The sequence below is a fragment of the Hemicordylus capensis genome, chromosome 1 (assembly GCF_027244095.1).
Source record: "Hemicordylus capensis ecotype Gifberg chromosome 1, rHemCap1.1.pri, whole genome shotgun sequence".
In the NCBI taxonomy this organism is placed as follows: domain Eukaryota; kingdom Metazoa; phylum Chordata; class Lepidosauria; order Squamata; family Cordylidae; genus Hemicordylus; species Hemicordylus capensis.
In genome coordinates, this window is record NC_069657.1 from 279,856,566 (window position 1) to 279,878,945 (window position 22,380).

General features: G+C 44.1%; 2 protein-coding genes and 1 long non-coding RNA gene across 20 annotated transcripts in view; 1 reads left to right on the forward strand and 2 right to left on the reverse strand.

Moving 5' to 3' along the window:
- LPIN1 (lipin 1) overlaps positions 1-4,533 on the reverse strand; it is a 125,815-nt gene extending 121,282 nt beyond the window's left edge. Inside the window, exon 1 of one of the 3 annotated variants that reach the window (XM_053285629.1) lies at positions 4,510-4,533. The gene's annotated coding sequence lies outside the window, so the exon portion shown is untranslated. Of the gene's footprint in view, positions 1-2,817; positions 2,922-4,509 lie in introns of those variants that run through there. The other 2 variants (XM_053285624.1, XM_053285627.1) reach the window with 2 other exon arrangements.
- LOC128340483 (uncharacterized) lies at positions 3,087-21,658 on the forward strand. Its single transcript, XR_008313746.1, has 4 exons — positions 3,087-3,156; positions 14,781-14,967; positions 16,296-16,374; positions 21,364-21,658. It is a non-coding gene; the product is annotated as an uncharacterized LOC128340483 (long non-coding RNA).
- The window catches only part of GREB1 (growth regulating estrogen receptor binding 1), a 147,232-nt gene continuing 145,011 nt past the window's right edge, over positions 20,160-22,380 (reverse strand). For all 16 annotated transcript variants that reach the window (XM_053285601.1, XM_053285607.1, XM_053285608.1 and 13 more), the window contains one exon: positions 20,160-21,510. In XM_053285601.1, coding sequence (XP_053141576.1) covers positions 21,347-21,510 — 164 coding nt within the window. In that variant the 3' untranslated portion in view covers positions 20,160-21,346. The remainder of the gene's footprint in view (positions 21,511-22,380) is intronic.

Here is a 22,380-nt window from a genome sequence, read left to right on the forward strand (position 1 = left end):
GGCCAGCAAACTCGCCTGACCTGACCCCATAGAGAATCTATGGGGCATTGCCAAGAGAAGGATGAGAGACATGAGACCAAACAATGCAGAAGAGCTGAAGGCCGCTAGTGAAGCATCCTGGTCTTCCATAACACCTCATCAGTGCCACAGACTGATAGCATCCATGCCACGCCACATTGAGGCAGTAATTGCTGCAAAAGGGGCCCAAACCAAGTACTGAATACATATGCATGCTTATACTTTTCAGAGGTCCGATATTGTTCTATTCTACAATCCTTGTCTTCTTGGTTCCATGTAATATTCTAATTTTCTGGGATTGTGGATTTGGGGTTTTCATGAGCTGTACACCATGATCATCACAATTATAACAAATTAAGGCTTGACTTATCTCGCTTTGCATGTAATGCGTCTGTCTCATATCAGTTTCACCTTTTAATTTGCATTACTGAAATTAATGGACTTTTGCACGATATTCTAATTTTCCGAGTTTCACCTGTATAAAGCTCTACACAGCTTGGGGCTGGGGTACCTGTCGGACCACATTCGCCCATATGAACCTGCCAAGGTCATCCCCTCATCGTCTCAGGCCCTGCTCATGGTCATGCCACTAATAGAGATCTGGTTGGCAGGGACTAGAGACACAGCTTTTTGGTTGTGGCCCCTCAGCTTTGGAACACCCTCTCTGAAGAGCTTTGCCATGCTCCCTCCCTCAGTGATTTTTAAAAAACAACTAAAACACATCTTTTTAAAGAGGCTTTTTAATGCTCCATCTTTGGTTATATCTGGTAGGTTCTTCAGTTTTTAGTTTTTATAATTCTCAATTTTTAGCTTTTAAAGTAACTTAATTTGAAACTTAATAATGATTGTAGTTTTTAACCTGACATTTAAGTTGTTTACTTAATTTGGTTAATTTTATTACTTTTATGTTTTTATTGTATCTATTTTATTGTTTTGAGCCGACCCAAGCAGTAATGTACTGGAGGTGCAGGAAATAAATATTTTAAATAATTAAATAAACAACTACTACAAAGATTGTTCCCTACTCCTAAAGGGCTCACAGTTTAAAACACACAAAGTAGACACCAGCAAGAGGCACTGGAAGGGTGTTGTACTGGGGTTGAATAGGGCCAGTTGCTCTCCCTTATTGCTACATAAAAGAGAATCTCCACTTTGGATGCTGCCTTTTTGTTCAGCTAGCAGCAGCTGACTCAGAGGGGTACATAAAGTGTGCCTTTAAATCCATGGTAGGGAAGATTTGCAAGCAGAAGCCAGTTTCTAACCACAGATCTCTCTCACTGGCCATTCATCCATTGTTGGGGGTATATGCCTAAAATGTTTAAAGTGCACATCCAATGTGTGAATGCAACACACAAGTATCCTATGCATACTCTTCTCAGAGAGCCATGATTTAGCTGTGGCTTCCTGTATGCTTAGAAGAAATCCCAAATTTGACTTTGTGTAATGTGTGGTGTGGCCTTAAGCCAAATAAGCTGAAGCCACCCTCCTGTTTGCCCAAGACTAACTGCAAGAACATGCCCAACCACAAACAGTTGGATCAGTTCCAGTTTGTGACTCCTGAAGATGTGGACAAGGTGATTGGAACGGTGCGGCCTACCAAATATCTTGAATATTTGTACATATTCACACATTTGTGTCACACATTTTCCCCAACCACACTATAGATATGTGCAGCCTTAAGCTCTAATCTCATCCTGTATCGTTTCCATGCAGACACATCATCAACATTAATGCTAACATGGGGCTCAAAGAATGCTGCTTCCTTATTACCTATCTACATAGGGAAACTGAGGACCATGAAACTTTTCCTTCTGACCTTTTATGCATGCTCACTACATGCTATAATGTTAAACTGCAACTTCTTGATAGCCCTTACAATTTCACCGGAACTTCTATCAAGTATTTTTCAAATCAGATGTCATGTGCTCAAAGTGACAAGAACTCTGAAAACAGAGAGAACCATTCTTTAATGTCTACTTATCTTGTTGAAATCATAGGGTAGAGATTTGTGATAGAAAATCAGAAACAAAGTACTTGGGGTATGCAAACAAGGCATACCTATAGCACTTTTTAACAAGTAGTTCTGTAAGAACTAATCTGTCTGCTTTCCTTTCACTGTTGCTACAATTGGACTAAATTTGGTACAAATCAGTTACGTAGTTCACAAGTTAGCCCATTTGCTCCTCAAAACATTCACACATCCACCATCTTGAATTGGGGTGGATGACATAATCACAAACTATGCCATTGAAGGGTCTCTATGTGTCAATCACTACAACTATACCAAGGTTGGTTCAAATCAATTAGATGATTCATAAGTTAGCCCACTTGCATCTCCCATCTTGAATGGGGTGGATGACATCATACAGAAAAAGGAGGGAATAAACCCCAAAAGACACACACACAATATACAAACCCTCCATTTGCAAAGCATGCAAAGAATATATCAGAAACAGGAGGAAGCAGAAAGCAGGACAAAAGGAAGAAACCAGAAGTTGGGGAGGCAGCAGAAACCAGGAAGGGGGAAGAAAGTAGAGGCCAAAAGGCAGAAAGCAGAAAAGGAGGGACACGGGGAAAGAAGAAAGGGGGGTGGAAATGCATCATTGCTATATAATCATGTTAGTTATCTGAAAATTGCTGAGAAAAACTTTTATTTGGAAAATGTTAATAATTATCGAACTATACATTACTAACCCTAAAAGGGGTTTCCACCAGAGGTGGCTTATCAATAAAGGGAAGAAGAACTGTGCCCCCACCCCACAAACAAACCAAATGCTTACCAGAGAAACTCAAACTTACCAATACATATAGATAGGCAGCCAACCCTACAAAGCACAGAGCTTCCTCCAGCCCCTCTTGCTTATCTGTTGCCTGGCATCGACCACTCCAGGAACTAAAAAAAAAAAAGGGTAAAAATACACTTCCTTGTGGCTTCAGGGGCTGTATTTTCTACCTATGTTTTAGTTCCAGGAGTGGCTGCTGCCAGGCCAGCACCCCCTAGGAATCAGACTGGCTGGAACAGCTTGATTAGCAGGCTGTTCCAGCCAATAAGAAGACCAGGGACGGAAGCAATAGGCAAGGAGGAGGGGGCGGAGGGAGCGCCGTGCTTTGGAGGATTTGCTGGCTGCCCCTGTACTGGTAAGTTTGAGTTTCTCTGATAGCTTGTTTATTTAGTGGGATGCAGGGCCTGGCTTTCTCCTCCTTGAGTTCTCTTTTCCACCCCTCTTTCTTCTTTCCCCCGTCCCTCTTTTTCTGCTTTCTGCCTTTTGGCCTCTGGTTTCTCCCCCCTTCCTGGTTTCTGCTGCCTCCCCAACTTCTGGTTTCTTCCTTTTGCCCTGCTTTCTGCTTTCCCCCTGTTTCTGATATATTCTTTGCCTCTCTCCCTGCTTTCCTACATGTTAGTGGGCTTTTTCTCCTCCACCATGGAGGAAAGCACAGGAGAGAGCTCCTGCTTGCCCTGTCTCTAGGGACCAAATGTATTGGTGAACATAAATGTAATACTCAGAATAAACACAGTGGAGAACCACTAGTAGAACACTTTGTGGAACATAAACATAAATCTACAGATTTTATTTTCTGGGCAATAGAACAGATGGATCAAAATGATTAGTTGCTATTGCGAAAAGAAATACAGGCCTAAAATAAAGACAATATTGATTTGCTGAGCAAAAAACACCATTGGGGTTTCTTTCTTCCTTTTTCTGTTTGGTTTTTTGGTGCTGCATCATTCATGCACACACACACACCCCTTTCTGTTTTTGTTGTGGATGACATCATTACAAATTACGCTGTAGAGCTGTTCCTACAACTGTACCAAACTTGGTTCATTCTGGTCCAGGCATTGCGAAGTTGACATACACAATCTCATAAACTTGCTTTTCTTAAGGAAAGTAGGCTAAAAAATAGTACACAGATCAAGACAATCTCACTTCTTGGAGGTGTAGAGTATCACAGTGCTGTAGAGCATCATTACTTTTGACTATGCAGAGGTAGTCTGTTTACTAACTTTAGTAACTGCTTTACTAACTTTTGCAAATGTTAGAGAACTATGTTAATTAACTAAAATTGTCAAAGAAAAAGAGGAAATATGAGAGACTGTATAATGTTAGTCCATTTGTGTGTGGTATGTCCATTATAGCACTTTCTGCTGCAATTCATACCAATTTAAAATACATGCCATCACCTCAAATCTGGGAGGAAAATAAAAATAAACCTTTCCACAGTAAGACTTACCAGTTAGAACACCATCATAGGCTAACATTTAAAGAAATCATAAACCACATTTTCCCAATTACATCCAACAGTTGGGATGAGCAATGTTACTCAATGCCATTCCCACTTCCCCTGCATTTCAATTATACTATCTTCACTCAGAAAAAATAAGATAACCAAGTAAGAAAATGCCAAGCCTGGCTGAAGGGGATTGGCTTCTTAAAACTCTCCCCCTATTTCAGAATTGTATTCCTGTAACTCTGGACCGAAAGGCCTTACCCAGGACCAAGGTGACTCAGTGTCTCCCGATGGCATCTTGAGATGGTTGCTTTCTTCCATTGCCAGAGAATTGTTCTTCCAGGGGTGTTAACCCCAGTCTAAGTTACCATCAGAAACAAAAACACTGCCTTAAAGTAATAAGTTGTTGACAACAAAGATTCAGAGAAAATAATTCCTCAGTGATAATGTTTGCTTGCTAATTTAGCTTGCTCAAGTTGGAACCTCGGCCAGGACAAGAAACATGAGCCCAATAAGCCGGTGCACACTTGCTGTGCAACTGACTCCTCAAGTATCCCAGTTAAGTCATAAGCCTCTCTGAAAACGGAGGTGTTTGTGCGTAGGGAAAACAGCTTCCAGCATGATGCATTTTGATTCAACAATTCAAATCACTACATTTAAATTTGGGGTGGGGAGGAGAGTGAGGAATGAAAGGCTCAGTACTAATCTATTAAAATGAAAGGGGGGCGGGTTGCCATGGGTCTCACTACGTAATCAATAGTTGTTTAACAAAGATCCTTTTCATACCTGACACCCAAATTCACTATCAAGTGGACATTCAACAGGGAGTTTTATGCAAGTACAGCTCTCTGATTAATATACCTGTATGATGCATCCTGTTTGCAAATACATGCTTGTCACATTCACATTGGATTTTCAGGTGTATGCTTAAACTTGGAGAGGATGCTCTAAACCAGGGATTCTCAACGTTGGGTCCCCAGATATGATTGGACTTCAGCTCCCATAATCCCCAACCAAAGGTCACTGGGGCTGGGGATTATGGGAGCTGAAGTCCAGTAACATCTGGGGACCCAGCGTTGAGAATCCCTGCTCTAAACTGTCTTTTAAAAAACTAAAAATAAACAAATCACCAGGGCCAGATGGCATCCACTCAAGAGTTCTGAAGGTACTCAAATGTGAAATAGCTGATCTCCTAGCAAACACTTGTAGCTTGTCCCTACAGTCGGGTTCTGTATCAGAGGATTGGAAAGCTGTTAATGTAACCCCAGTTTTCAAAAAGGGATTCAGGGGGGATCCGAGAAACTACAGGCCAGTTAGCCTAACTTCTGTGCCTGGTAAACTGATGGAAAGCATACTCAAGGACAAAATTGTTAAGCATACAGAAGAACAGATCTTGCTGAAAGAGAACCAGCATGGCTTGCCTCACTCACCTCTTGAAGTTCTTTGGGAGTTTCAGCAGGCATGTGGATGAAGATGATCCAGTTTACATAGTTAGTGTACCTGGACTTCCAAAAAGCTTTTGACAAAGTTCCCCACCAAAGGCTCTTGAGTAAACTTAACAGTAATGGGATAAGGGGACAGGTTCATGTGTGGATCAGTACCTGGTTGAAGGACAGGAAACAGAGGGCAGGGATAAATGAACAGTTTTCACAATGGAAGGAAGTAAGAAATGGGGTCCCCCAGAGATCTGCATTGGGAACCGTGCTCTTTAACTTATTCATAAATGATCTAAAAGTTGGAGTAGGCAGCGAAGTGGCCAAATCTGCAGACTAATACTAAACTATTTAGGGTAGTAAAATCCACAACAGATTGTAAGGAGCTCCAAGAAGATCTCTCCAAACTGGGGGAGTGGGTGACAAAATGGCAAATGCGGTTCAATTTAAGCAAGCGTGAAGTGATGCATATTGAAGCCAAAAAACCTGCAACTTCACATATATGTTGATGGGATCTGAGTTGTTGTAACTGACCAGGAGAGAGATGTTGGGGTTGTGGTGGACAGCTCATTGAAAGTGTCAACTCGGTGCACGGCAGCAATAAAAAAGGCCAATTCCATGCTAGGGATCATTAGGAAGGGAATTGAAAATAAATCTGCTAATATTATAATGCTCTTATACAAATCTATGGTGCGGCCACATCTGGAGTATTGTGTACAGTTTCGGTCACTGTATCTTAAGAAGGATATTATAGAACTGGAAAAGGTGCAGAAGAGGGCAACCAAGATGATCAGGGGCCTGGAGCACCTTCCTTATGAGGCAAGGCTACAGCATCTGGGGCTCTTTACTTTGGAAAAGAGGCAACTATGGGGAGACATTATACAATTATGTATAAAATTATGCATGGAGTAGAGAAAGTAAACAGAGATAACCTTTTCTCCCTCTCTCACAACACTAGAACCAGGGGTCATCCCATGAAACTAAAGGGCAGGAAATTTAGGACTGACAAAAGGAAGTTCACACAGTGCATAATTAAACAAACCATAATTAATCTATAGAATTCTCTGCCATGGGATGTGGTGATGGCCAACTAGCTTGCATGGCTTTAAAAGGAACATAGACAAATTCATGGAGGACAGGTCTATCAATGGGTACTAGTCTGGTAGCTATAGGCCACCTCCAGGCTCAGAGGTAAGATGCCTCTAAACACCACTTGCAGGGGAGCAACAACATGAGAGAGGGTGTGCCCTCACCTTTTGCCTGTGGATTCCTCAGAGGCATCTGGTGGGCCACTGTGTGAAACAGGATGCTGGACTAGATGGGCCTTGGGCCTCATCCAGCTGGGTTGTTCTTATGTTCTTATCATAAGAGGCTCAAAGGTATCATTCTCATTCTGGTGGAAAGGAATCTATAGTGGTATCTCAGAAACGCTTAGAAGCTATAGGACTTGCATCCAGATTATTTTCATATGATAAAAGAATCACTATTCTGTCCAGGCAGATGTCCTAGGTGAGGCTTTCAGGAGGCAAATCGGGGATGCCATTAGACATACCCTCTGTGATTGTGCTAAATGTAATCCCTTCTCAGACCCATTTGTTCAGTGGGGGAGATTTAAAGGCACATTTAACTTTCCATTTAAATTCTGTTTGATTTAAAAGTTCCCAACTCTGCATGGATCACACTTGGTTTCTTTATATGCAAAGTGCTATACTATTTTCGGCCTGCAGAGAGTTGGGATTCCAAACAAAGGCAGACTTCTTACCAGAATATTCAGGCCAATTAAATTGGTTAATTTTATCAGAGAAATAAAACACAAAGAAAGAGATAGGGCAATTTGATCAATGTTTCAGTGGGCCTGAGGTTCATCTTCCACTCCAGAGAGAATCCTTTCTCCATGCACTCTGGCTAAGTGAAATAGCCCTTTTGTCTTCCTTGTCCTCCTCTGCCTGGGATCCACCACCCCAGTCTTTGCTTCTCCAACTCCTCGGAGCTGTAATTGTATGAAACTCCCACATGGTCGTGAACCTGGGCTGCTTGTGTCAGGTGTGAAATAGCCCATTGTCAAACAAACAACTCCGCTTGCTTTAGGGATAGCAACGGCAAACCTCCCATTTTGATAGAATGGTATTGAACCTTTTGTGCCTTAATTCAGTCCCTGCATCTCCAGGGTGCTTTCCAGACTAGCTGCTCAACAGCAGCAAAATGCCTCTGTTCTGGTCACATTCAAAATATAAATATAAAGTCACATTCAAAATATAAATAGCAGGGGGAGCAGTCTCGCAGAAACTAACAACCCTAAAAAACAGCAACTTCTTTATCCCTTATATACAATGTATTTTGATCTTTTATTCTCCCCCCCCTTTTGTTTTAAGCTGCTTTAAATTATATTGATAAGAGAAAGCTGTGTTTTTTTTAAGCAACACATATGGCTCTTTGTCATGAGATCAAAATTATTTTATTATTTTATTTTTTAAATGATATATATCAGGATTTGTATTTAATGGAAGAAGCCAGGACAACACAATAATTTCATGAGGGAGGAAAACTGGGCTCAGAGGATTCTTTCCTCTGAGTCATTTTCCCGCTCAAGGCTTAAAGGGTTCCGCTGGTTCCGCTTGAACTCACTGGACATGCATTTTCCAAAGTCATTCCATCACTACCATCCTTTAAATTGTGGGAGGGCCACCCCCAGGAGTGTAGCTATAATTGAGCGTGTGAGTTCAAAGAACCCGGGTGCCCCAGCTCCTGAAGGCCCATCAGCACCACCCCTCTCTATTTTCTTCATTGTCTCCCTCAATCCAAGGGGCCACTGGGGAGAGGGGCAAACACGGTCCCCCTCTCCCCTAGCTATGCCCCTGGCCACTCCCACACAGTTTAAAGCATCCGGGGGAAGCTGAGCATCCCAAGCTGCTTGTGCTTTGAGCCAATGCCCTTCCCCTTTAAGGCTCCATACTGAAGGGAGGCAAAAAGAGCTTCTTGGCATCCCTTCAGCCTAAATCCCAGCCCTAAATGAGGGCTCAAGTCAGGATGCTACTCTGTACTGCCAGGGTTCCTGGGAAGCTTGAGGGCAGTGTGCATGTACAAACCATGACCCTTCCTGATTTTGGAGCTTAAAAGGGAGGTGGAGGGAGGGCATAAGCGGCCTGTTTTCGGGTTGCCCGCTGCACAACACCCCTCCCCCTTCAATCTCTGTTGTGCATGCGTGGCAGCAATTTCCCCGACAGAGCAGCCCGGGGGAGGCTGCCTTGCCTCCACCACTCAGATGGCCACCACGCATGCGCAGCTGCCATTTGAGTGCTTGCAGGGCAGCTGAATGCCGTGCGGACCAGTCAGATGGCTGTTGCACGTGTGTGGGGGCCTGCTGAGCAGCAGCCATCTGAATGGCAGGGGAAGGGTGGCCTAGCCCAGGCTGCTCCATCAGAGGGGCTGCCACCAGGCCCATGGAGAATGCCAGGGGAGAAGGGGCATCGCATAGCGGCCCCACCAGCAGCTGTGCATGGGTTCTTGGAATGGAACACACCCCTGGTGGCGGGTGGGGGAAGCATTCCAACCTCCCAATATTTATTTATTTATTGCAAAGAAGTAATCCTCTTCTATCCTGCCCCCGCACAACACACATTTTGACCCCAAGCACACATCCATATCAATTGCACTCATATCCATTTTACTTGTATAGGGAGTGATTTGAATAGAAGCAGGGCTGTTTTCATAGCTTCTTGAAATATGGTTGACATGGTAAGAGCTGGAATAATTATTAGTTGGATCATAACTCGAGTTGCTGAAATGCCCACACTGTAGTTTTCAGCTTTCCACCAATTGTGAAGTCAAATCTACCAGCTTCATCTTGACATACCTTCTTGTGGATGCAATTCCACATGTCAGTTGTCAAGTCACTACTTTCACTTTGCTTTCTTTTGAACTCAGAAATAAATTTAAATAAAATGTAACATTGGTTTTAGCTCAACTTAATTGATGTAATATCTTGGTATGTTGCATTTCTTCTTTTATGTTACGCTATGTTCTGACCTGTGGTCACAACAATAAACTTCTTACTTACTGATTCATATCTTACTAATTGAACTTAGTCCCATAACAGCTCAATAAAATGTGGACTGATGCACTAATCCTTATTGATACATCTGTTGTTCTGTGTGTAAAGGATGCTAAATCTTTCCACCAAGTTATATAACTACCCTTCCTATTTATAGCAAGCTATTACATTCCCGGAGTCAGTTGTGGACAAATAACGATGAGCAAATATACTTAGTATAAGCTCCAAACTTAACCATAGTCATACATTAAACATTCATGACTGGAACATACTTATATTACAGAGAAATGTCTTTGCATAGCAATGCAGAATCAGGTTTAATTTTGCTACAGATGAAACATCAGGATAGGGAAATACTTAAAACAAAATTTTCTACCATGAATTTGTTTTCAGAAGTACAGATTTTGACTTGCTGAGACTCAACATTATTGCCTTAAAATTCAAGAAGCCTTAAGAAATGGATTGCATCATGGAATCTAGTTTGTGTAGCAGGCAAGTCCACGTGAAGCAGCTCATTGAACAGAGTTCATGGAAGTAGTTTCAAATCTCCTGTGTGGTGACAGTCTTGTGAGAAGTGGCCTCAAGTATCCCATTACAGCTAGTGTTCATATTTTATCCAAGGCACATTGGCCAGGTCACTGATCAAGCTGAAGCCTCAAATGCAAACGGGCTGTTAGACTTCAGATGCTTAGTTCACATGGCCTCTTTTGAGATGGGTCAAAATAAACAGGTTGCTCATGTTGGAAGTTAAAGGACTTTGCGCTGTCTCTTGTCTCAGACAGTGGAGGACAGACTAGTGAGTCAGAGGGCTAGAAGGTGAAGACATTGGTCATCCCTTCTCCACTGCTCTGACACTATCCCTTTGAAATGTAGATTGGTACTCTTAGGGATTAACTTCCTTCCTCTCTCTCTTCCCTACCTGCCCTTCTACCTTGCAACATGGCAAGCTCCTCTCCCTGCACCATGTGTGCAGAGAAGATGCAGAATCCATCTGCATCCAGCTAGATAGATAGATTAGAGATCCTAACTCCTCACTTTCCTATCTAGAATGGAGTTCCTTAATAAATGCCTTCTATATTGATTTGAAACTATGAATTGGCTCCAAGTTACTTTACTCTCAGCCAGGGTGGATTTGATTTAAATCAAACTGATTTAAATCACGATTTAAATCACTAGCAGGGTGGATAAAAATCAAAAAAATCCGATTTAAATCAAAAAAATCCAATTTAATTTAATAGGATTTTTTTAATTTAAATCAGATTTTTTTTACTTAAATCGGATTTTTTTTTAATCCACCCTGCTAGTGATTTAAATCGTGATTTAAATCAGTTTGATTTAAATCAAATCCACCCTGCTCTCAGCATACACGCATGCCAAAGTACATTCCGCTGTGTTGTGCCTCTGTGCGCTCTGCTGTAATGAAAAGGGAATTCTCTTACCACAGAGAATTTCCAACAGTTCACCTGTAAATTATGATCTGCTAGAGATCCGTCAACATCCATAAGAATGGGTACTGCGCCTGTGCAGGACCCTCGTTGTAGAATGTCTCATCTCCTCGGGGCGACCAAGCCCTGCCTCCACATCTTCAGTATGCTATTTAAAGGCAGGCTGGGTGCCCTGTTCAGTTCTTAGATGACCACTGCGGAGGACGATTATCTGGAATCAGATGAGTTCATCAGCGGAAGAGAATAGCAGACACACTCAATACACACATAGCGGAACACTGCTGCAGAGGGGTGGCATGGGAGGGTCTTATGGATGTCGACGGATCTCTGCCAGGTCATAAGTTAAAGGTGAGCAACCCGTTTATTTGGATCAAGATCCATAAGAATGGGTGTTTAGCTAGCTCCCATTGGAGGTAGGTGCAGTAGTAGCTATTGTAACACCTGCTTTAATAGACTTCTCCCAAAGCTCGCCTCGGCAGCAGAGCGCACATCTATGGTGTAATGCATGATGCACAGTAACTCAGTGGACCAAGTTGCTGCTTTACAGATATCTGTGAAGGTTATCCCCAATAAGTGTGCTGCTGATGAAGCGTAAGCACAGGTAGAGTGGGCTCTGACAGCCGTGGGCGGCTCCACGTTCTGTGACTTGTAGGTCAGCACAATGAGTTCAGCCAGCCAGCTAGGTGTTATGAACAGTCTATAACATATCAGAACCAGAGGTACCAGCTCAGAAGTATGGGCCTGTGTCTGTCTGATTTCATTTTATATTAAGAAATGATACCTGAACTCAAGGTGAACTAGGATGTTGCTCTCCCTGCTCTGTGAAGGGAGGAGGCGATCCAGCATTGTGTTGTTAAAATGGATATGCAAGGAATACAAAGGCTTGGCCTGGGCTACTCATATGCAAAAATGCAACTGATTACCAGGTGTCTGTGAAGGAGGCCAGAGGCTGATTCCCCCCTTCCTGTTGCAAGAAATCCATGCTAATCCTTGCCAGTGATTAACTCAATTGCTCTCTGTAGCGATTCACATGAATACAGAGATCCGCCTGTAGAATTTAAATCTTACATCGCTGATGCTACAATGTATTGAATGTCTCACACACCTTTTTCATGTTACTTTAAATATAATCACACACTAGATAAGAGGTACACAAGAAATAATGTAATTGCTGTCTCACAACTAATTTTCTCACTAACTCCTGAATTTTAGCACCTATTGGGGGAAGATGCAATTTGCAGCATCTTAGATGCAGATTTGCTGTGGGCAATGCCTCCCCTCCCCTCTGAGCACACAGTTTACAGAAGATGGGATTGAGAACTCGCTGGACTAGCCAATATCCTGAATAATAAAGACATTGTCCGGCGAGTTGTCACCTTTTGGGGGGACCCAGGAAAAAGATGAGATTTGAATAGATTCTATTCAAGGATCAAATTGAAATACACTATAAGAATGAGGCTTTTAGACAGAGAGTTTAGCAGTTCTTGTGCCTACAGCAAGATTTGCTCACAGCAATGCCAGGGTTTGCTGCCAAGCCGTGGGGCTAAGCAGGAACTCTGTCCATGAACAGGAACTGTCTCCTACAAGCAGTTCTGTGCCTACGGGCAATCTGCTCACACACCCAGAGTTTGCTGCTAAACCGCGAGGCAACAAGCAGGAATTCTGCCTATGGTCAGAGGCTGTCTGTGACTTCTACTGCGCAGTGAGAAAGTCAAGACTCCCCAGCCATGGTGCCCTGGCTCCCAGCCATGGTGATCTGAGCAAATGCACAGCTCCTGTCTCCGCCAAGCGCCTCACTCCTTAATCTGAAGAGATTCACCGCTCTCAAGCCTCTGGTCCTGGGTAAATATGCTGCAGGCCTTGGGTCCCTCCATCCTTTCCCCCTCCTTCTCCTCCCCCCCCCCTTTTCTCCTACTAATTCCAAAACCATGCCAGCCCTCAGCCTTTCTCAACCACCCCCCTTTTTTCCGCCTGTATCTGAATTGTATTGGGCTCTAGGAAGATTTAATTGCACACATGTTAGTTAGGCACACGGGTGAATATTGGTACTGGTTAGGATGCTCTGTTTAAATACTGTTGCTAATATTGATAGAGGGTTCTGCTTTCTGCTTTGCTAGATTAATCTTTTATACTCAACTAGTATGTGTAAGCCCGTTGTAATAACGGGCTCTAGTGGGGGGGGGGGGGTGCTGCTCTTGGAGGCCAAGACCCAACGGGGAGTGTGGAGAAGGGGAGGCTGCTGCAGCTCACCATGTACCGCACTGTCGCCGCCGCCGCCGCTGCCATCGGGGCCAGTCGCCCCGCCGCGGCCACCGCCACCTTGGCCCGCACTCTCCTTTGGCGTTGGTGGCGGCCGCTTCTCCTCGGCCTGCCGCTCCTCCTCCTCCCAGCCCTCTCACTGTGGTGGCGGCCACCGCCATCAAGGCCAGTCGCCCCGCCGCGGCCACCGCCACCTCTGGCCGAGGCCACGGCTCCGCCGCCGCCTCACCAGCACTCTTTTCCCATTGGCTGCAGCCGCTTCTCCTAGGCCGCCGCTTCCCCTGTTCCAACATGGCCGCCCGTCTCTGGGCGGCCGTGTCTTTTTGGGCCGATCTGGGCATGCGCTCCGCGCATGCCCAGAATGGCCCAAAAAAACACGGGCAGCACGGCCGCACACCTAACCATTTTATGGTATAGGATAAAGCCCATTGAACTCTTTGAGGATTGGTTTGATCTCCTTCTTCCATGCATCCAGATCACACATGGTCACTAATATAAAAGAACTTGGTCCAGACCTATTTTGTATACTAGCTAATGAGCATATTTAGTATATATGTCAGGCCTGGTCTGTAACATAAATTTGTGGCAGCGGTGGGATATTGGTGACACCATGGCTTTCTGGAAGCGCAGAGAGAAAGAGAGCAAACCCAAAATTCAGTCCTGGGAGGGAAGTGAATTTAGTGGTGCTTTTTCAGGACCCAAGAAGGGGAAATGGGAGGCAGCTTTAGAGGAATTTAGAGCTTCACCCTTTCCAAATTTAGAGTTTGTAAGGCAGAAACTTTCAGAACTTGAAGATTGTAAGGCTCTCTTCGAGGAGTACTGTAGTAGACAGGGCCCAAATAAAAAGGAGGAAAATGCAGCAGCAGTCACTATCCTCAGAGTTTTTCTACATAAGCAGCTAGAGAAACATGACCATGAAGCTAGAAAAATTAGAACACTAATAGATAAAAATGAAGAGCTCTTGGAGCAAGTTAAAACCATGATCCCACAGCAGCAGAGGTGCAGGAACCTCCAGCAGGGCTCTTGTAAGCCACAAAGAGGCACTTTGTGGATTGGAAGTCCTTAGTACAATCTAAATAATACAAAAGTGCCCTTCGTACATCCAAAGAGTGCATTGCACATTCTAAAGGTGTGGATGGGTCTCTGAAGAAAGTGGGGAGAACAACATCTTGGTTGTTCTCAGTGGCATATTGCAACACTATGTTGCAGGATGCCATGAGCCCTAGGAGTCGTTGGATGAGTTGATCTGGCTGAGACGGACACTGTTGGAAGTGGAGAACCAGATCCTTGACACACTTGAAGCATTCCCGAGGTAAGTACGCCCGCCTGGTTACTGTGTTCCAGTAACTGCTCCAATGTAACTGATGACATGAACTGGCTTCAGATGGGACTTCTTCCAATTGACCTGGATGCCCAAGTTTTGGAGGAGAGACGAAGCATACAATGTCTGAGAACACAGCTCTCCTTCGTCTTTGGAAGTCAAGACCCAGTCGTCAAGATACAGATAGACCGACATACCCTGAATTCTTAGGTAAGCCACCACCACAGCCATACACTTGGTAAATACCCTGGGGGGTGGGGGTGGAAAGTCCAAAGGGTAAGACTGTGTATTGGTACACTTTATTTCCTACTGCAATACTCATATACTTCCTGTGTTGTTTTCTGATGCCAATGTGAAAATGTGCGTCTTTGAGATCCAGCGTTACAAGCCGGTTCTCTTGATATAGAAAAGGCAAGAGCTCTTGCAACACTATCATGCAGAATTTTTGTACATTGACAAACTTGTTCAGGTGGCATAGATCCATGACAGGCCGGATCCCGCCATCCCTCTTTGGAATCAGAAAGTAGTGGGAGTAAAAACACTCCCACCTGTGTGCCCAGTGCACCAGGGTGATTGCCCCCTTTGCTAACAGCTCCTTCACCTCTTCCAGTAACGCCTGGAAGGATTGAGTGAACCTCATCCCCCCAAATCTTGGGATTGTCTTGAACTCTGTGGAATATCCCAATGATATGATCTCCAGGACCCAGTGGTCTGGTGTTATGTGGTGCCATGAGAGGGTCATGGCGTGCCAGCTTGATGCTGGATGCTGGCGGAAGCACTGGGATTGTGAATCTGGTGGTATCCTTCACAGGTGACAGGAAGGGAGAGGAGTGCAGCAGTGATGGTGGGCGGTCCTGAACCTCAAAGATGTTTTTGAGTCTCTGCCAGTTTTGTATGTTGAGACTGGTTGGCTTTCCCTTTGCCCTGATAAGCATATAAATTTATATATAAATATAAATTTAAATAAATAAATAAATAAATAAGTGCACTTATGGTAGGGTGGTATTGTTTTTTCAAGTCACGATGGTCCTGCTGCCTGAATGCTGGCTGGCTTTTGTCTTGAATAAGAGAGATACTTGGACCCGTAGGAGGAAGTAGGCGCTGAGGTGGTGAAAGTTTTTGCAGTAAACTTTGATTTTTTAAAAGTTTCTCCATACTGGAGTCCGTTTCCTCGCTGAGGAGGCCCTTACCATCAAAAGGCAAGCGTTCAATTTTTTCTTTCATATCACCCAGTAGATTAGTAGAGCGAAACCAGGCGTGTCTCCACAAGGAGACTGCAGCAGTCAGTTAACATGATTCTGATTTGGCCATGCTCAGTTGTTGGCGGGTAAGCACAGCCGACCTATTTAATGTTTGTTGGAACTTCTTTTTAAATTCCTCTGGAGATAGAACATCCAAATTGTTTTGTAGATCCTCCCATATGCCATGGCTATATTTAGCCATGCAAGCTGAATAATTTGCTATCTTAACAGACAGATATGATGTGGAGTAGATCTTTCTCCCCAGAATATCCAACTTTCTTCCCTCTCTGTCAGCAGGGGTGGTGTGGCGATGACCCATCTTAGAGGAAGAGGTGCAATCAATAACCAGGGAATTGGGAGCAGGATGTTTCAAAAGGTATTCATTATCCTTTTCCTGAATACGATATAAACTTGCTAAGTGTTTTGAAGGGGGGTTCAATATATGAATCACCTTCCATGCACACTTAGTAGCCATGGATATGACTGGAAGAACTGGGAGCCACAGGCTGAGAAGACTGAGATTTGACCATAAAATTATAGGTGGGATTGTCTTGTGGCAAGTTCAGATCTAAGGTCTAGACCCAGTGCCGCAGCCATCTCTAATGCAATGGTGATAATGCTTCATTTCTTCATTAGGAGAGACATGGGTGACTGGAAGTATGTCAGTTGGACGGTCAGCAAGGTTATCCAGGTCATCTGGATCCAATTCAAAATCTGAGGAACTGTGGTGATCAGCCAGTGAGCGAGTTGGCAAAGGCGTATGTCTGGGACTTATTGGTAGTCTTGGCCGGTGGTGGGAGAGTGGGCTGAGTTTGTGTCCTAATATCTACATCTGGAGGTCTAGGCACCAGTGAAGTAGTTTGAGTGGCTACATTCACCAAGGTCTTCTTAGGCTACAAGCCAACTGTCTGCATAGCAACAGAAATACCCCATGCAGCAGGTCTAACTGGCAGGGCAGGGCCATCACCACCAGCCAGGGCATGTACTGAACATACTAGATTCACAGCAGAAGACAGTGGAAAATAAAGTTTAGATTGTGCAGATATCCATGGCTGCTCTTCCTGGGAATTGTAAGGGAAGCCTGGGGAAGTGGTGCCCATAGTTGCAGAAGCAAGTGTTGTACCTGCAGCTGACAGATGAGAAAAGCCACATGAATGCCATGGAGAAGAGCCTGCTAAATGGACAGCAGTCAGGGTGTATGGTGCCAGAGTACATTGGTCAACTGGCCTGCCTCCTAGGAATTTCCCCATCAGTATCTAGCAGAAGAAAACCTTTTAACATGGATGTCAATGGGGTGCTCGAACTGGAGTCCAATATTGACAGCAAGGTATAGGTGGTAGCAGGGCCTAAACTGGCACTTCTTTCTGGGTCCTCCTCCTCAACATTGCACGTTGATACCGGGACCTGGCATCGAGGGGTCACCGGAGCAAAGTTGAAACCGGGGCACGTGCCTTCGGCATCGATGGAGGTTGTGTTGGCATTGATGGTGTCAATCAGATGGTGTCAACAACACCAAGGAGACGACTGGCGTCCAGGCTGGGGACTGGGACTGTGCCCTCAATGTTAACAGTCTCAGTGTCGAAGGGCGGTCAACATCAAATGGTTCCTCCTACTCTGGTGTCTCTGAAGTATGCCTTGTCCCATTTCTCAACGTTGAAAGTCTCAACGTCGAGTGATGGTCGGCATCAAGGGAGGTTGTCAACCTCATAGATTTCAATGGAAGGCTCTGCTGACCAGGTGGAGACAGTGTCTTCTCCCTTGTCAAGTCCACGGTCTTAGCGTTCTTTGGTCACAGAGACAATGAAGGCTCATCCAATCTCGACTGCTTTTCCTTAGACTTTGAAGGACCCAATAACGAAGTTTCACATGACTGTGAGGAGGGCTATGGGCTTTTGAAGGTAGCCAACACCGGTTGATGCCAAAGGCTTTGGCGGTCTCAGCTAACTTTGGAGCATTCTCTCCACTAACCTCGTTTAAGGGAAGGGGTACTTTTGGTACTTTTCTGTTGGGAGCAGCGTGGCTCCCGTGGCAGCAGACGACCAGGAGAAATTGGGCTAGGCTCCCTTAGCCCAATTTCTCCTGGTCATGAGAATAGCCTCATTCATGAGGTGAAAAGAGATACCTCCCCTGCAAATTTGGTGAAGATCTGTTGGGAAATGGCTTAGAGAAGTTTAAAGTTTTTCTCTTTTGAAAAGGATTTAAGGAGTTGGTGACATTTTTTTTTTCTGACTAAGGAAATGCTATTTAAATTATTTTGAAAACGTTTACATAGTTTCAGCCTTTAGACTGCATACTAGAAAAGCGCCTTTTGTAATCCCCCTGGGATTCAATTGATTGATGTTTTACAATTGATCCTCAAAGTTGTGCTTTAAGAGGCAGGGGGAAAAAGCATTTTCAGTGCAAACAGAGGCTGTGCACAGTAGCAAGTTTGAGCTTACAGTGCCCATAACACTGCCCACAAAAAACATGGCCCGACCCTGCCCGCTGCAGCACTGCCAGCGCGCATGCCACTTCTGGTATTATGCTGACTGGGGTGGTAAGAGGGTATACAGCTGCCCCATGCCAGCAATTTTGACAGCAGTGCCGGCGGGAGAAATGCAGTGGGGGAGGTAAGGACACCCTCCCCATATCTTAAAGCAACCCCCCACCCTCCCAGGAGTGCATGGAACCAGCTCCATGCACATCCCTAGTACAGTCTGGTAGATGACGATGGCTTTAGAAATGAGGCTCCATGTACCCACACTTTGCCTTTGGTCTTTCAGTTGGACATTGGACTGGGGAGAGATGCATCCAAACAGACATTTAACAGGTACAATTTCCCTAATCATTCCCTAGAGATGCCCCTGATGAATTTCTGCCTGATGCATCTCTAATCAAGGCAAAGTGTGGGTGTATGGAGCCTCATTTCTAAAGCCATCATATACTTGACTGTACAAAGTATTTACAGCTTATATGGTGTGGAAGTTAAGATGAGCACCTTAACTTGTAGTTTCCATTCTTTTTCGGGCATGAGTGAAAATGTAAAGCAGCTTAACTCTCATTTTAAACCAAGGTTTTTGAATTGCTGAATAAATATATGTATGGATTTCAAACTGGGAGTAGAACAGGAATCTCTGCAATACAGATGTTAGACAAAAATATGTGGCGATAGTAGCTCAACTGAGAGTCTTGCTACTTAAAAGTTTTCCAACTATCATTAATGTGCTTTGCATACCTATGTATGTGTAGCATCTAAAATTAATCTTCAGCTTGGAAAGAGCTACCACATTTTTCTTTACTTCTGCTCTTTGCTTTGTAAAAACCTGTATAAGCACAGAGGCAGATCCATGTAACAGCAAGATTTCATATTTTCATGGTTCTCTCAGAACTCATTGTCGAACATGAAATCTATTTTGCACCCAGGACAATCTAATCTCATGACTTGAAAGTTTGCTCACTTCTCTGTGACATTTTAGCTGGCTGGGATAGGGATGGTTCAATAGCAAAACCTGTTTTGCACACAGAAGTTTCTAGGTTCTAATATAAATAGAAAAGTACTAGTTGACCTGGCACAGAGCATCTGCACTCCTAGTTCTCCCTGTCTCTCCCCCCCTTTAGCCCCATTTTGTCCCGTCCCCCCCCCCCGTTCATTCTCCCTCAGTGGCCAGGCTTCTCCTCCCCACCCACCGCTTCTCCTCCCAGCCTGGCCTCTAGTTCGCCGCTGCTGCCACCATCTTCTTCCCTACTCACCTCCGCTGCCATTTCCCCACCAGCCTCTGCCACTGTTCCACCCCCCACCCCCGGCTTTTCCTGCCCACCCACCACCACCATTTTCTTCCCAGCTGGCTGCCCACTCCCTTCCCCCCATCTGCCAGCCGCACCGCCGCCCACCAGCATTTTGTTTCCCCATTGGCCAGCCGCCACCACCGCCATTTTTCCCCCTCGCGGCCACCCCGTCACTATCCCAAACTCTCACAAGAGCTGCCCTGCATGGGATTAGCGACTGGCACACCTAGGAGAAATATATATAAGGACGATTATTCTACTGTTACTTTTGGAATTTTTCTAATGGACCAACATGTTAACTTGCGTTTTCATGTATTTTCTAAAGCTGTAACCATGACTTGGCCTTCCAAGTACCAAAGTAAGAAGCAACTTTGCAAGGGAGCTTTAAGGCAAGAGAACTACTAAATTAACTTTAATGTTTTTAAATTTTATTTGCACAAATGCAATTTACAATGTTTACAATGTGCAAGAAAATTCAGCTACGACTGAGCCCACCAGTTTATTTAGCCATTCTTTTTCCTGTTACACTTGCTTTAATTTAAGCACATAAAACACTTTATGTAGGCTTCAGTCTTGGTCCTGAAGTGTTCAGTCTTTAAAATTCAGTTCAATTTGAAGGGCCTCAAATCAGAAAGGTTTGCTATAATTACATTTCTACTTTTCACAAATTTTGGCATAGTTTTAAACTATGCAAGATAACCATTGGTTCTGAAATTTGGATGGAAAGCCAATTTTCATTAGAACAGAAGTATGTGGCACGATCCACTGGGAAGTTTTCCTTTGCATATCTCCTTTGAAATAAATGCAGACCACCATGTTGTTGTGCACATCCCATTCATTTCAATAGGACTTTCACAGGAGAATTTCTCAGTGATTTTTGCCTTTAGCTCTCAGGACAAAGGAGCACCACATAGCTGTTAGTGTTTACCAGTCACTATATATGTTTACCAATCACTACATAGGCAATAATTTTGATATGCTGTGGCTTCCAGATTAACAATATGTAGGAGGAACTCTATTTCTAAATTCCAAATTTCTCAACTATACCACTAGTTTTGTTTGAAACAATTTGTATGATATATACAACCAGTGTTGGGGGCAACCAGTTCAATCATATTCAAGTATTCCCCCTGCACAAAAGAAGTTACTTTCTCAAGCTCATTAAATTACAAACGTTACTAACAGTGTTTGGAACTATAAACATACACTGGTCAAATAAAATAAACATTTAATAAAAATATTTCAAAAATGCCTAACTATTGTGCCTAGATGACACTAAAAGAAATTGCTCTTGTTGTAACATTGTATGGACATTTCAGTTCTTTTTCTCTCTGTGTGTTTGGTAGACCATTTGTACAGTCAGAAAGAAGCCAAGCTCCTGTGTCCAGGGGTGTAGCTATAATTGAGCGAAAGGGTTCAAAGAACACAGGCCCCCAGCTCCTGAGGGCCCTCCAGCTCCACCCCTCCTTATTTTCTTCATTATCTCCCTCACTCTGGGGGGCCGCCAGAGAGAGGGATGAACATGGCCCCCTCTCCCCTAGCTATGCCCTTGCCTGTGTCACATTAATGTTTTTGATTTCCTATCAAATATGTCGTCCAGTCAGAAAGAAGAGGGGCTTGTCTTCTTTGGCATTGGCTGTTTGGAATTCATCTCTCAGTCGGAATTGCCACTCATCTTCCAGTTCCAGCCGGACAACCGTCTGACGCAGGGAGTTCCTGTCTTGGCAAATGACACATAAGGTGGCACCTGTGGGAATTGTCATTGTCATTATTTGTTTTTACTATTTTTTACTTATATACCACTTCCCAGCCAAAACAAATGGCCCCTAAAATGGATCACCAGCATAAGATGTATAATGTGTAATGTAAATTACAATAAAATCCTTTTAAAAACACCACATAAAAGAGACAGCAACACAGAACTAGAACCAGAGCACTCAATCATTTAAAACAACAGATGTCAGTCAAGGAGAAAAACAGGCGCTACTGGAACCTGGTCCTTCACCCAGCTCCTGCCTATACCTGCCACAGGGTTTCTTTCAATCATATTTCCTTCCCAGACTGCTATACAATTATTCCTATTAAATTCCCTCCCCTTCGTTGAGCCAAACATTATGAATACATTTGGGGATGCTGTAGAGCTCTAGAATGGCAACTAGACTGGGCAGTGAGCCATTTTTGAGACCGGTATTGGGGCGAAATCTCACTTCCCCTCTAGCAAATGCCCAGCAGTTTTCTTCTCTGTCCTGAGGAGATGTCTATTCCCCATACCGAGCAGCTCCTCTGTTCTGAAGAGCCACTTTAGTATGATTCTTTTATCACCTTTGCAGATGGATTGCCATACCCAAGTGGCCAGTAACATTTGAAATACATAGACCATTTCTGGTGACGTGGGTTGCTTCCGCACTAGAGCTCTTACGTGCTGGAGGAATTGCTCTTGCATGACCAGCTGGAAGCTGGATTGTAATTGTGGCTCTATTTAATATTTAGGGCTATATTCACCACTGCAATCTTGCAATGTCCGTCTGCGCAGTAAAGACAAAAGAGGGATTACTGAACTAGGATTTCAGGCATAAGGTAAAATTCAAAGACTGTCAACCGCCCTGAACAATTTTGG